This window comes from Rhinatrema bivittatum, chromosome 6 (assembly GCF_901001135.1).
Source record: "Rhinatrema bivittatum chromosome 6, aRhiBiv1.1, whole genome shotgun sequence".
Taxonomy (NCBI): Eukaryota; Metazoa; Chordata; class Amphibia; order Gymnophiona; family Rhinatrematidae; genus Rhinatrema; species Rhinatrema bivittatum.
In genome coordinates this window covers 123,257,849-123,272,644 of record NC_042620.1, presented here as the reverse complement: position 1 = coordinate 123,272,644, position 14,796 = coordinate 123,257,849, and the positions used below count along the sequence as shown (strand labels likewise).

General features: G+C 44.2%; 1 protein-coding gene across 1 annotated transcript in view; it reads right to left on the bottom strand.

Annotated features, from left to right (window-relative positions):
- PLEKHA3 (pleckstrin homology domain containing A3) overlaps nt 1-14,796 on the bottom strand; it is an 88,991-nt gene that overhangs the window by 19,920 nt on the left and 54,275 nt on the right. The window contains 2 exon segments of the mRNA XM_029605896.1: nt 10,761-10,801; nt 11,400-11,564. Coding sequence (XP_029461756.1) covers nt 10,761-10,801; nt 11,400-11,564 — 206 coding nt within the window.

The following is a 14,796-nucleotide window of genomic DNA, read 5'->3' as shown; positions in this document are numbered from 1 at the left end:
GTTTAGTGTTGCTAGTACAGCATTTGCTTCATTGGTGATATACCTGGAAAAACCACGAATGTGTTGGGGAAACAATTCTAGGGTATAAACATTTTGAATGATTACCAGAGCCTAGTAGTTTTTGGTTATGTGAATCCACTCTTTGTAGAACATTCATTCTATCTTTTCTGGCATCCTCTAAAACCTAAAATTTTACCTATTCTTAGGAAGTCTCTCTGGTTTTGAGTAATCAGGACTCATGAATTGTCTTAAGTATTTCACCAAATAAACTCTTTGCAAGACATTTTACAGAGAAGCAATTTGGAGCAAGAACCAGTAGTCTAATGTCCGAGTCACAGAACATTTCTAGTTCCTAATAGCATTAGTGATCTTGAATTAAATTCATCAACCTCATCAGAATGATAAGTAGCTGTGGATTCAAGTGTGCCATCTTTCTCTATCAAAATGTTGCTGATTTCTGCTTAATAGGGCTCTTGCCACACTATTAGTGCAGGTGGCATCTGCATAGGTAAGTGAAGAAAAAAATGTGAAGCATAATTCCTTACATGCAGCACTTCCTTCCACAGGGATAGATTTCCTGCTCTGTGACAAAAATCTGATATCAACCTGTGTCTTCTGAAACAGATTTTACCTTACCTCTAACGGTAGATAAGCCAACCTTGAAAATAGTATTATGCATCTATAGCTGTTCTTGAAGGTCTATTTTAAAAAGTTTAATCTCCAGTTCTGCAGAGAGTGGAATTGATATGGATGCCTTTTATTGCCATCTCAGAACTGAATCCCAGTCAGCAGAATTTTTCATATCCAAGTTTCAACTTAGTGAAACAGACCTCTCCACTGCTCTAAACAGCCACAGCAACCTCATTACTTGGCCACCACGTGCTTTTTTTTTTTTTTTTTTTTTTTTTTTAAGTGCCACTGCTGTAGTGTACAGACTTCCTCCCATCTTTGCAGGAGAAGCCAATATGCTGCTAAACCTCCCCACAGGAGCTCACTAAATACCCTCAGGCACTTCCTCCATAGCAGTTCATCTGAGGCCTGCTCTGCTGTTGGGCTTGCAAAGCTCACCATCCTGACTGAGCTCCAACTCTTTTTAATCTGTTTTTAAATAGTGAGAAAAGATTCTCCCTAAGACAGATAACAAGGAAGTGTGCCAATAGAAAAGGGGGGGAGGGGGGACAGGAGACTGAGAAAGGACCATGGCAAAAAACCCCAAAACAAGCTTTACTCCAAATACTGATTGGAAGCCCCCCTGGTGCTAGAACTGCTCTACCGAAGGAGTGAGTGATTTCACTTTGGAAGCTGCATCCATCCTTCACTTCTGAAATGAGAAGCAAATGTTGATCCAGGATTCTGCTCAAGCGAGGGAGGGAATAAATACTTTCACTTCAGGAGCCACCGCCAGACTGTCTGTGTAGGCCTCAGAGCACAGCATGGAATGCTCATCCACCATCTGCTGGAGACATAGCATACTGGCAGGCTAGTGTCAGCACGAATGTTTAGGAGTGACATCAGTGAGCCTGTTTATCTTTTTTCATCTGCTGGTTGGTGTATATAATCCACTGATTTGGACTAGTGAGAGTGAATGAAGAGGAAATGCACTTTAAAAAATTCTCATCTTGGCAACCTAGTACAGCACACAAAGTTACAATGTCACTGCTCCAATCATATAATTTAAGTTGTTATGTGATTTGCTCAAGATCAGACCGTGATAGGTGAAAGGACCTGAATCTTGGTCTGAGTTCACATGCTTTTGCTCCAACCACTATATTAAATTATCATGGAACACAACATTTTGCTGCCATGACCTCACAGTGGGCAAATTCCTATTTTTTATTTTTTTTTTGAAGCTCATGCCATTTTCATTTGTAACTTACCTTGAACTCACTCTATCTCTAGGTACAGCAGGATTATTTTTCCTGTCCCAGGGAGCTTACAATCTAAGGGCCTGATTTACTAAGGCTTTTTTCCCCATTCTATGAGGACAATGCCTAGTAAATGAGGCCCTAAGTTTATACCTGAGGCAATGGAGAGTAAAGTGACTTTCCCGACAGTGGGATTTGAACCCTGGCCTCCACCTGCTGCTTTAACCTCTAGGTTACTCCTCTTCTGCAATTCCAGTAGAAAAAAAAGCACTAAGATAGCTGTCAGTTACAATGCTGCCTTGCTGAACTGATGTATCTGGAGCATCAGATGTGTAGGGCACATCTGATGCAAGAGAAAAATTTACATACATTTCCTTTTGCTCACTCATAATTAGGAACACTTTTTTCCTGCTGCTTCACCATGTCCCAGTGATCACCTATCACGTCTTTTCTTTCTGCAAATTCTCGTCTGGTAAAAAAAAAAAAAAAAAAAAAGTTCCCATGCTAGACCTAGGGTCTTTCATCATTCCCCCCCCCCCCCCCACCCACCAAGCTACTGAAATCTTATCCTTTTCTCATACTTCCTGTTCCCTCTCTACCCATGGGCAAAGTCCTTTTCTACTTGGCAGAAGATATACTTTGTAAAATAAAATGTATTTGCATGATACAGATAATGCTCAAATACCAGAAAAACCTCTCCTGAATTTGTGAACTTAATTATGATTTACAGTTATAGTATCAGACTGAAGGGAGATGTTCAGGGAGGCTAACCAGCCTCCGAGAGTTGTAAAACAAGCAATCTCTGTGTCCTAACTCAGACAAAGCTATCCATCTGTAGCCAAGTTTGAAACAATATTTCCTTCCTCTTCCCAAGCTTGGAAAAATGGCACTCTTCCTTAAGAGTTTTATCATAGATAGCCAAGAACGTTTTTTCCTGCAAAACTACCTTGCTTGTTAGAGCCATGTGCAATATATATATAATATATAAAGCCCTGACAATTTTTTACACAAAAAAGTGATTCCCAGTGTCACCAGCCATGACTATCTACTCAATAAAATTTCCCTTTCACAAGATGATATAATCTGTTTCCCTTGAACCTGACAGAATAACTAACAAAGGAGCATCCAATGTATATAGGAAGCTCCTCTGTAAATCCCTATATAGGATTTAACAGCAATCATATAATTAAATACTTCAGTTTTTTTTCCCCCAGTTAAAGCAAATGCTGTTTACCTGTAACAGGTGTTCTCACAGGACAGTAGGATGTTAGTCCTCACATATGGGTGACATCACAGGATGGAGCCCAATCATGGAACACTTTTGAAAGTTTCTAGAACTTTGACTGGCACCTACTGGGCATGCCCAGCATGGCACTAAACCTGCAGCCAGCAGGGGTCCCCTTTCAGTTGTTTAAAGCAACAGGAAGTGCCGAAAATAAAATAAGAAACATTATGAACCCAACACTGCGGGGCGGCGGGCAGGTTTCGTGAGGACTAACATCCTGCTGTCCTGTGACAACACCTGTTACAGGTAAGCAACATTTGCTTTCTCACAGAACAAGCAGGATGGTAGTCCTCACATATGGGTGAATACCGAGCTGAGGATGTCCGAGAAATGCACCAAATGGACACAGATGTGCAATTGGTACTAGGACTGGGGTGAAATTTGGTAGAGGGCATCCTGAGCCCTATCGGGCAGGTGGAAGGGTGTTGGTACGTCAAGTTGGGAAAAGGTTGCGCAAGACAGACTGGCCGAAGATGGAATCTTGTCTTCCAGCTTTGTCCAAGCAATAATGGGCTGTAAAGGTATGGAGAGAACTCCAGGTAGCAGCCCTGCAAATGTGAGGAAGCGGCACCGAGCGTAGGTGTGCTACTGACGTCGCCATGGCCCTCACAGAGTGCGCTTTAACACAGTCCTGAAGTGGAATGCCTGCTTGCTGATAGCAAAAAGATATGCAGTCCACGAACCAGGAGAGAGTCTGCTTACCCACAGGCTGCCCCAATTTGATGGAATGGAAAGAGACAAACAATTGAGTGCTTTTCCTATGGGCAGCTGTATGGTCTAGATAAAACGCTAGAACCTGTTTACAGTCAAGGGTATGCAGAGCTTGTTCTCCTGGATTGGAGTGGGGCCTGGGAAAGAAGGTAGGTAGTATAATGGATTGATTAATGTGAAAGTTCAATACTACCTTAGGTAAGAACTTAGGGTGAGTGCGTAGTACTACCTGGTACTGCAGTTGTTTAGTGTAAGGCGGATAGGTAACTAGGGCCTGTAGCTCACTAACTCTGCGATCAGATGTTATTGCCAAAAGAAAGATCACTTTCCACGTGAGATAGCAAAGATCACAGGACTGGAGAGGCTCGAATGGTGGTTTCATGAGCTGACCCAAAACCAGATTGAGGTCCCAAGAAGGGGCCAGAGTGCAGAGGAGGCTTGAGGTGAAGCAAGCCCTTCAGAAAACGTGTTACGAGGGGTTGTACTGAAATAGGAACATCCCCGACACCTCTATGGAAGGCGGCTACCACACTGACATGCATTCTGATGGAGGAGGTTTTTAGACCTGATTCTGACAAGTGCCAGAGATAGTCTAGAAACTTCTTAGTGGAACAGGTAAAGGTATCAAAGGATTGAGAAGAACACCATGATTTAAACCAGTTCCATTTGTAAAGATAAGATTTTCTCGTAGAAGGCTTCTGTGAAGCCATCAGGACACAGGAAACTGGCTCCGAAAGGTTAAGTGGCTGAAGAATTAACCTTTCAACATCCAGGCAGTCAGACAAGGCCTGAAGATTGGGGTGGCATAGGCACCCATCGTTCTGAGTGATCAGAAACGGGTCCTTTCCCAAAGGAATGTGCCTGCGAATGGAGAGGTCCTGAAGTATTGGAAACCACACTTGGCGAGGCCAGTGAGGTGCTATCAGGATCGTGCATCCCTTGTCCTGACGTAACTTCACGAGTCTTCAAGAGAACTGGAAGTGAAGGGAATGCATATAAGACCTGTTGCCCATGAGAGGGAGAACGCATCTCTTGGCTGAGAGTGTTGGCTGCGAGTGAGAGAGCAAAGGTTCTCTACTTTGCGGTTCTGAAGTGACACAAAGAGGTCTATGTGGGGGGTAACCCCAACTTTGGAATATTGAGTCCGCTACAGTGGGGTTGAGGGACCACTCGTGCGGTTGAAAGGCGCAACTCAGCTTGTCCGCCAACACATTGTCCACTCCTGGCAAGTAGGTGGCCCTGAGGTACATCGAATGGGAGAGGACTTCTGCCCATACCTGTGTAGCCTCCTGACACAGTAGGTAGGAGCCCGTCCCTCCCTATTTGTTGATGTACCACATGGCCACCTGGTTGTCCATCTGAATGAGGATGACCTGATTGGAAAAGTGATCCTGAAATACCTTGAGAGCATATCTGATTGCTCGCAGCTCCAGGAAATTGATTTGGTGTTTGGCTTCCTCTGGAGACCAAGTTCCTTGTATCTACAAATTGGCGACATGGGCTCCCCCAGCCGAGGTTGGAAGCATCAGTGGTGAGAATTATTTGAGGGTTTGGAGCCTGGAAGGGCAGGCCTTGGAGGAGATTGATCTGCTTTTGCCACCAGACTAGAGACTGATGAAGTGAGTCAGTGATTGGACAGTGGTCAATAGAGATTGGACGGACTGAGTCCATTATGACCTGAGTCCACTGCATGACTCATGGCCAAGCGGGCCACTGGGGTAACCTGTACTGAGGATGCCATGTGTTCTAGCAGGATGAGGAAGTGGCGTGCAGTCATGCGGTGCTGAGACTGTAGCTGGTGTGCGAGAGAGATGAGTGAGAGCTCGCTGTTGAGGCAGAAATGCCTTTGCCTGCAAGGTGTCCAAGTCTGCCCCTATTAACGATAAAGTTTGAGATGGGACTAAACAGGATTTCTCGTAGTTGACGAGAAATCCTAGCGAAATCAGTGTGTAAAGTAAGATGTAGGGGTGACAGAGCAGCTTGCTGAGTGGGAGCCCTGATCAACCAGTCGTCTAGATAGGGGTAGACGTGAACACCTTGAGTCCTAAGGAAGGCTGCTACTACTACGAGGCACTTTATGAAGACTCGTGGTGCAGATACCAGGCAGAATGGTAGCACTCTGTACTGATAGTGTTTGGGGCCTACCAGAAATCTCAGGAACCTGCGATGAGATGGAGTTATCGCAGTGTGTGTACGCGTTTTAGAGATTGAGAGAGCAGAGCCAGTCTCCTTTTTGCAGAAGAGGATGGAGGGAACCCAAGGTCACCATCTTGAACGTTTCTCGGTGGAGATACTTGTTGAGGGTGCGTAGGTCCACAATTGGACAAACGCCGCCTGATTTTTTGGGGATTAGAAAGTACCGGGAATAGAATCCTAGGCCTTGTTGGGAGTAGGGCACTGGCTCTATTGCTCTGGACTGGAGGAGGAGAGAGACCTCCTGCTCCAGGAGAAGTGAGTGATCGGATGTTCTCCACGTCTGTAGAGGTGGGGAGTCCAGTGGGATAGAGAGAAAGTTCAGGCGATAACCTTGTGAGATTATGGCAAAGACCCACTGGTCTGAGATGATTGTGCCATTTCAACAGCAGCTGGCACACAATCAACCTCCCACTGGTATCTGAGGCAGTGGAAACTGGCTGCTGCTCTCTATGCAGGAGTCAAAAGCCGGAAGCTGAGCCTGGCTGAGGAGCTGCCTGCAGCTTTTGTTTCTGCGATTGACGAGACTGGGCCTTTTGGAAAGGTCTCATGGAATGAGTTCTAGACAGTGGTAGATAGGACTTCTTTGGACGGAAGAATGACTTTTTAGTATCCTTCCTGAAAGGCTGTTTGGAGGAATACTCAGAGGGCATCAGAGAGAGCTGGCGAAGGGTCTCATGATGGTCCTTGAGTTCCCCCACCATCCACTGAATCTGTTCAAACAGATTGTCTCCTATGCAGGGCAGATCAGATAATCTGTCTTGTACTTCAGGGCGCAAGTCCGAAGACTTGAGCCAGGCCCATCTTCTTGCCGAAACAGCAGTTGCAGATACCCTGGAAGTGGTGTTGAAGATATAAGAGGATCTTATTTCATGCTTCCCTGCCTCGAAATCCTTGTGTACCAGGGTTTGAAGCTGTTCCTGGAATTGCTGAGGCAGGGACTCTGCAAAGTCCTGTACCTGCTTGAATAAGACCCTGTTGTACTGGGTCACATACAGCTGGTAGGAGGCGATCTGAGAGATAAGCACTGATCCCTGGAAGACACGCTGGCCAATGGCATCCAGGAATTTCTGTTCCTTACCTGGGGGGGGGGGGGGGGGGGGAAGGAAGAGTGGGGTTTTGATCTTTTTGCCCTCTTTTGGGCAGATTCTACAACCACAGATTGGTGATCCAGCTGAGGTTTCTGGAATCCTGGGGATGACTGGACCAAATAAGCAGCATCAGCTTTTCTGTTGACTGGAGCAACAGAACCAGGGTGTTCCCAGTTCTTTTTGAGGAGATCCAAAAGAACCTGGTAAATAGGGATGGAGGTTATTTCCTTGGGAGCATCCAGGAATTGTAACAGCTCCATCATTTGATGCCTATCATCTTGCTCAGTCTGTAATTGGAAGGGAACAAATTCAGACATTTCCTTCACAAAATTTACGAAGGACAAGTCCTCTGGAGGAAAACGCTTCCTACGTTCAGTAGGAGAAGGTGGTGATGGTAAGTCATTAGTGTCTTGAGATGAATCGTCAGTCCAGGTGTCATAGGAATCAGCACCTGTCCCTGTAGGAACCTGAGAAGGACGCGACGATGGTATTCCTGAAGGTCCTGGTCTAGGATCTGAAGGCATCGAGGGAAGTACTGGAGGCACCAATAAAGGCATCTAAGGATGGATCGGTGGCGCCGATGGGCGTATTGGCATCAATGGTTGAGACATCGGAAAGACTCCCGATGGAGGAATGCAGAACGATGTTTCCCTTCCCGACAGGGTAAGCGGAGAAGGCACCGGAGCCATCGGCGACCCAGGATCCATCAGTGGAAAAGCAGCTATGAGCATTTTCATCTTTAAGAGCAGCGGTGCCAATGCCGCCGGAATGGGATAGATGGTCGGTTCAGCGACTGCCACCGATTTCGGTGCCGGGGGACCTTGGAGTCTGTGCATCGCCTTATCGATGGCCTCCTGAACCATCCGGTCCAGTTCTTCATGGAGACCTGGAGCAAGCAGCCCCGGCTCCAGAAGGGAAGAATGAGGCAGAGGCATAGCTGGAGAGACCACCGTTAAAGGCAGAGTCACGGCTCCCGATAACCGTCCGGGTGAGGGTTGCCTCGGTGAGCCGGTCACAGAAAGAGTTGGTGCCTTTTCTGGACGGGGTTTCTTCAATTGCGGCTCGGTTGATGGAGAGGTCGAAGATTTTTCTTCCTCGATGGTCCGAGGCTTGCGATGTCTATGCTTTTCTCTATAATCCCCTCGGTCCTGAGGGGAAGTAGAGGTAGTCGAAGGCCGAGAAGTCGTCTATGCCGGATGGTCACTGGCTGGTGACTGATACTGGCACGAAGTGGACGGTACCGGTTCAGATGACGTCGATGCAATGGACTGCGTCGGGAGTTTGAGAATAGAAGAGAAGTTCCATTTTCTCCATTCTGGCCTTGCGACCTTTTGGTGTCATTAAGGCACATTTGGTGCAAGTCAGGACATCATGCTCGCACCCGAGACACATTACACAGACTTTATGCGGGTCTGTTATGGACATGGTGAGAGTACAGTCCAGGCACCGACGGAACCCCGACACCATGGCCTTTGAGACCGTGGTACGGTCGACGGCCAGTAGGCCGCGAGGACCAAACTCGACTGGAATCGACCGAAAACAGTAAAAACTTATCGGAGTACCACAGAGTCAAAAATTCAAAGGAGGGACCCCTGTGGGGTATGAAAGTTTTTAGTAATTCCGTGAGGAAAATTCCTGTCAGGAATCTCTGTGGAGCTCCTTAACCCGGGTGCTACTGCTGCGTGGAAAAATAGTGGAAAGTGTTCTAAACATAGTGGAAAGTGTTCTAAACATCAAAATCACAGAACATATAGAAAGACATGGTTTAATGGAACAAAGTCAGCATGGCTTTACCCAGGGCAAGTCTTGCCTCACAAATCTGCTTCACTTTTTTGAAGGAGTTAATAAACATGTGGATAAAGGTGAACTGGTAGATATAGTATACTTGGATTTTCAGAAGGCGTTTGACAAAGTTCCTCATGAGAGGCTTCTAGGAAAAGTAAAAAGTCATGGGATAGGTGGCGATGTCCTTTCGTGGATTGCAAACTGGCTAAAAAGACAGGAAACAGAGAGTAGGATTAAATGGGCAATTTTCTCAGTGGAAGGGAGTGGACAGTGGAGTGCCTCAGGGATCTGTATTGGGACCCTTACTGTTCAATATATTTATAAATGATCTGGAAAGAAATACGACGAGTGAGATAATCAAATTTGCAGATGACACAAAATTGTTCAGAGTAGTTAAATCACAAGCAGATTGTGATAAATTACAGGAAGACCTTGTGAGACTGGAAAATTGGGCATCCAAATGGCAGATGAAATTTAATGTGGATAAGTGCAAGGTGATGCATATAGGGAAAAATAACCCATGCTATAATTACACAATATTGGGTTCCATATTAGGTGCTACAACCCAAGAAAGAGATCTAGGTGTCATAGTGGATAACACATTGAAATCGTCGGTGCAGTGTGCTGCGGCAGTCAAAAAAGCAAACAGAATGTTGGGAAGCATTAGAAAAGGAATGATGAATAAAACGGAAAATGTCATAATGCCTCTGTATCGCTCCATGGTGAGACCACACCTTGAATACTGTGTACAATTCTGGTCACCGCATCTCAAAAAAGATATAATTGCGATGGAGAAGGTACAGAGAAGGGCTACCAAAATGATAAGGGGAATGGAACAACTCCCCTATGAGGAAAGACTAAAGAGGTTAGGACTTTTCAGCTTGGAGAAGAGACGGCTGAGGAGGGATATGATAGAGGTGTTTAAAATCATGAGAGGTCTAGAACGGGTAGATGTGAATCGGTTATTTACTCTTTCGGATAGTAGAAAGACTAGGGGGCACTCCATGAAGTTAGCATGGGGCACATTTAAAACTAATCTGAGAAAGTTCTTTTTTACTCAACGCACAATTAAACTCTGGAATTTGTTGCCAGAGAATGTGGTTCGTGCAGTTAGTATAGCTGTGTTTAAAAAAGGATTGGATAAGTTCTTGGAGGAGAAGTCCATTACCTGCTATTAAGTTCACTTAGAGAATAGCCACTGCCATTAGCAATGGTTACATGGAATAGACTTAGTTTTTGGGTACTTGCCAGGTTCTTATGGCCTGGATTGGCCACTGTTGGAAACAGGATGCTGGGCTTGATGGACCCTTGGTCTGACCCAGTATGGCATTTTCTTATGTTCTTAAGACTGAAGGGGGACCCCTGCTGGCTGCAGGTTTAGTGCCATGCTGGGCATGCCCAGTAGGTGCCAGTCAAAGTTCTAGAAACTTTAACAAAAGTGTTCCATGATTGGTCTCCATCCTGTGATGTCACCCATATGTGAGGACTAACATCCTGCTTGTCCTGTGAGAATACCCTCAACCTGGGAAAGCTTTCAAGCACTTAAGTCCTAGCCACCCCGTCAACTTGGTGGAACTATTTGCACTTTTCCAACACTTGAATGATGCTTTCTACAAATAACTGCCCAAAGTGAACCCCAAACGGTACATATGACCACCATGAGCCTTACATTGTGGGAGGATTTAATTTTAATTTTCCAACTTATATTCCACATTTTCAAAATAAGCTGAAGGCAGGACTACATCTTTATCTGATCCACTCTTCATTCATTTTGAACCAACATTCACCCTACTTTGGCTGTTGCAGCTTGGCACAGACTATGCTTCTTACCTCTCCAAAGTGTAACCAGGGTGGCTAACGGAACGTTTCATCTGGAAGGAAAGAGAACGCACATAGTTAAACGCAACAAGGCCAGCTGAAACAGACCAACAAGAGTCACAGTTCAATAAGTGTACTCTGTTCTATGCAGGAGTGTGCTTTTCTGTGCCTCGTGACACCCGCAAACCAGAAGGGTCTACTTCCCCCTTCCTCCACACTACCAACTTTGAGCAAGGAGACTTGGAACCATGCAGCTAGGAAGCTTAGACTCTCCTAGGACTGATAAGATTAAATTGTTTTTCTATTGGCATATATGGGGGAAAAAGTTTAAAAAAAAAAAAAACCCTGCCCATTTGAGAATTCCCAGATAAATCTTCATTTGCACACTATAACCACCTTTGTGTTTAAGTCAGTCTCCATAAGAGATAAGTGAAAAAATTTGCAGCTAACAGACAAGGTCACCCATGTAAATACACTCATCCCTGCAGGACCTGCCAGGAGAATTGGGTGATTAAACGAAAAGGCTCAAAAAATATTTTGGAAGCACAGGCCCAACTGCTAAGACTGAACTCAAAGTTTTACGTTAATACATGTATCTATTCTAATCAACCAAAGCCAGAACTTGTTTATAATACAACAAAATGCTCAAACCATTTGAACAGGTGAGGGTGAGACAGGAGACACCAAAGGATCAGGATGAGGCAACTGGAACATTTCTGGCTTAAACTTGGCATTGGCTATCTTCACACATTCTTCAAGCGTTGTGATAAACGTGTTACAGGTGGCACTGAGCAATGAGGAAGCTTCATTCATGTTCTAGAAACAAGACAGAACATTACTGGCCCACAGATTGCGATTACTCCTATTTTATTAGAGCATTTTACTTTACTGCACTTCCTACTACATTTCTACTTGTACAGGAAAAGTTGCATCTATATACACAGCACTGAAGGATATGCTTCTCATTTCTATAGCTCTATTAGACATAGGCAGCACTGTACAGATATACATAAGATATAGTCTGTTTTGTGGAGCTTACAATCCAGTCAAGAATGACAGACAGGAGAACAATACAAAATTAAGAGAGAGTTCCCAGAAGAGGTAGCATGTATAAAGTGAGGCCTAAAACAGCAGGGTAGAAGGGAGGGAGATCTGTCCAGGTCACTAGTCAAAATATGTTTTGTGATGAAGGCATCACTAGTCAATTTGATGACACTATTTTCAGCAAAAGATTCTCATGTCTACAAGCATGTCCAATACACATTCTAGATGTCCCCAGCCCTACAAGATTCATAACATTTGATAACAAAAGAAATGCAAAGGCATATGCGCAGCAAGTTGCAGTGAATATGTGGCAGGCAGCCAAATGCAGAGCAACTGCCTGTCACATACTCCCTGCAGTTTGCTGCACACACATCTGGGAGCATCATCTGTACTTCAAGCAGATGTTTTGGCAATAGTGATCATAATATGATCAAATTTGAATTAATAACTGGAAGGGGGACAGTAAGCAAATCCACGGCTCTTGTGCTAAAATTTCAAAAGGGAAACTGAGAAAAATATAAAAAAACTGAAAGGAGCAGTTACAAAGGTAAAAAGTGTGCAAGAGGCATGGTCATTGTTAAAAAATACCATCCTAGAAGCACAGTCCATATGTATTCCACACATTAAGAAAGGTGGAAGGAAGGCAACACTATTACCGGCATGGTTAAAAGGGGAGGTGAAAAGCTATTTTAGTCAAAAGATCTTCATTCAAAAATGTATTTATTTATTTGTTCAGTTTTATGTACTGTCATTCGGTGCAGCCATCCTAACGGTTTTACATAAATCAAACAGAGAATAAACTATTAAAAAACATTGATGCATAAATTAATAGTGGTAAATAAGAAGGGATCGGGGAGAGGTTGGTGGAGAAAAATGGAGCATAAGGAAAAGAAGGGAAAAGGATTAATTGGAAGAAGTATCCAACACAAGAAAACAGGATAATGCATAAGCATTGGCAAGTTAAATGTTAGACTTTGATAAGACAGGCTAAGAGAGAATTTGAAAAGAAGTTGGCCGTAGAGGCAAAAAACTCACAATAAAAACTTTTTTAAATATATCCGAAGCAGAAAGCCTGTGAGGGAATCAGTTGGACCATTAGATGATCGAGAGGTTAAAGGGGCACTTAGAGAAGATAAGGCCATCGCAGAAAGATTAAATGATTTCTTTGCTTCGGTGTTTACTGAAGAAGATGTTGGGGAGATACCCGTACTGAATGTGGTAGGCCTGATTGACAAACTGAAGAGTAGTAAATCACCTGGACCGGATGATATACACCTCAGGGTTCTGAAGGAACTAAAATATGAAATTTCAGACTTATTAGTAAAAGTTTGTAACCTATCATTAAAATCATCCATTGTACCTGAAGACTGGAGGGTGGCTAATGTAACCCCAATATTTAAAAAGTGCTCCAGGGGCAATCCAGGAAACTACAGACCAGTGAGCCTGACTTCAGTGCCAGGAAAAAAAGTGGAAAGTGTTCTAAATATCAAAATCGCAGAACATATAGAAAGACATGTTTAATGGAACAAAGTCAGCATGGCTTTACCCAAGGCAAGTCTTGCCTCACAAATCTGCTTCACTTTTTTGAAGGAGTTAATAAACATGTGGATAAAGGTGAACCGGTAGATGTAGTGTATTTGGATTTTCAGAAGGTGTTTGACAAAGTTCCTCATGAGAGGTTTCTAGGAAAAATAAAAAAAAGTCATGGGATAGGTAGCAATGTCTGTTTGCGGATTACAAACTGGCTAAAAGACAGGAAACAGTAGGATTAAATGGACAATTTTTGCAGTGGAAGGGAGTGGGCAGTGGAGTGCCTCAGGGATCTGTACTGGGACCCGTACTTTTCAATACATTTATAAATGATCTGGAAAGAAATACAACGAGTGAGGTAATCAAATTTGCAGATGATACAAAATTGTTCAGAGTAGTTAAATCAATAGCAGATTGTGATAAATTGCAGGAAGACCTTGTGAGAATGGAAAATTGGGCATCCAAATGGCAGATGAATTTTTATGTGGATAAGTGCCAGGTGATGCGTATAGGGAAAAATACCCCATTCTATAGTTACAATACAGTAAAGTTTACGGGAGAGTGCCCGCTCTCCTGGCACGCGCACAGGCCAGTGTCCTGTGCACGCGATTCAGTAAACTAAAATATTTAAATTAGGGCTGGCAGTAAAAAGAGGTGCTAGGGCACTAGCGCGTCCTTAGCACCTCTTTTTGGACAGGAGCGGCGGCTGTCAGCGGGCTTGACAGCTGACGCTCAATTTTGTTGGCGTCTGTTCTCGAGCCCGCTGACAGCCATGGGTTCAGAAACCGGATGCCGGCAAAATTGAGCGTCTGGTTTTCAACCCGCGAGTCGATTTCAAATTTTATTTATTTTTTGTTTCAATTTTTTTTTTTTTTTTAAACTTTCGGGACCTCCGACTTAATATCGCCATAATATTAAGTCGGAGGGTGCACAGAAAAGCAGTTTTTACTGCTTTTCTGTGTACTTTCCCGATGCTGGCAGAAATTAGTGCCTACCCAAAGGTAGGCGCTAATTTCTGAAAGTAAAATGTGCGGCTTCGCTGCACATTTTACTTTCTGTATCGCGCGTGTTGCATGTTGCGGGCGCTATTAGTCTCGGAGGGGGGGGGGGGGGGGGGGGGGGGTTGGACGCGCGTTTTATGCGTTATTACCCCTTACTGAATAAGGGGTACAGCTAGCGCATCCAAAACATGCGTCCAAATGCAGGTTAACAGTGCGCTCCACCGGCCTAAATGTTAGATTCCATATTAGGAGCTACCACCCAAGAAAGATCTAAGCGTCATAGTGGATAACACATTGAAATCATCGGTTCAGTGTACTGCAGCAGTTAAAAAAGCAAACAAACAATGTTGGGAATTATTAGAAAGGGAATGGTGAATAAAATGGAAAGTGTTATAATGCCTCTGTATCGCTCCTTGGTGAGACCACACCTTGAATACTGTGTACAATTCTGGTCGCCGTATCTCAAAAAAAGA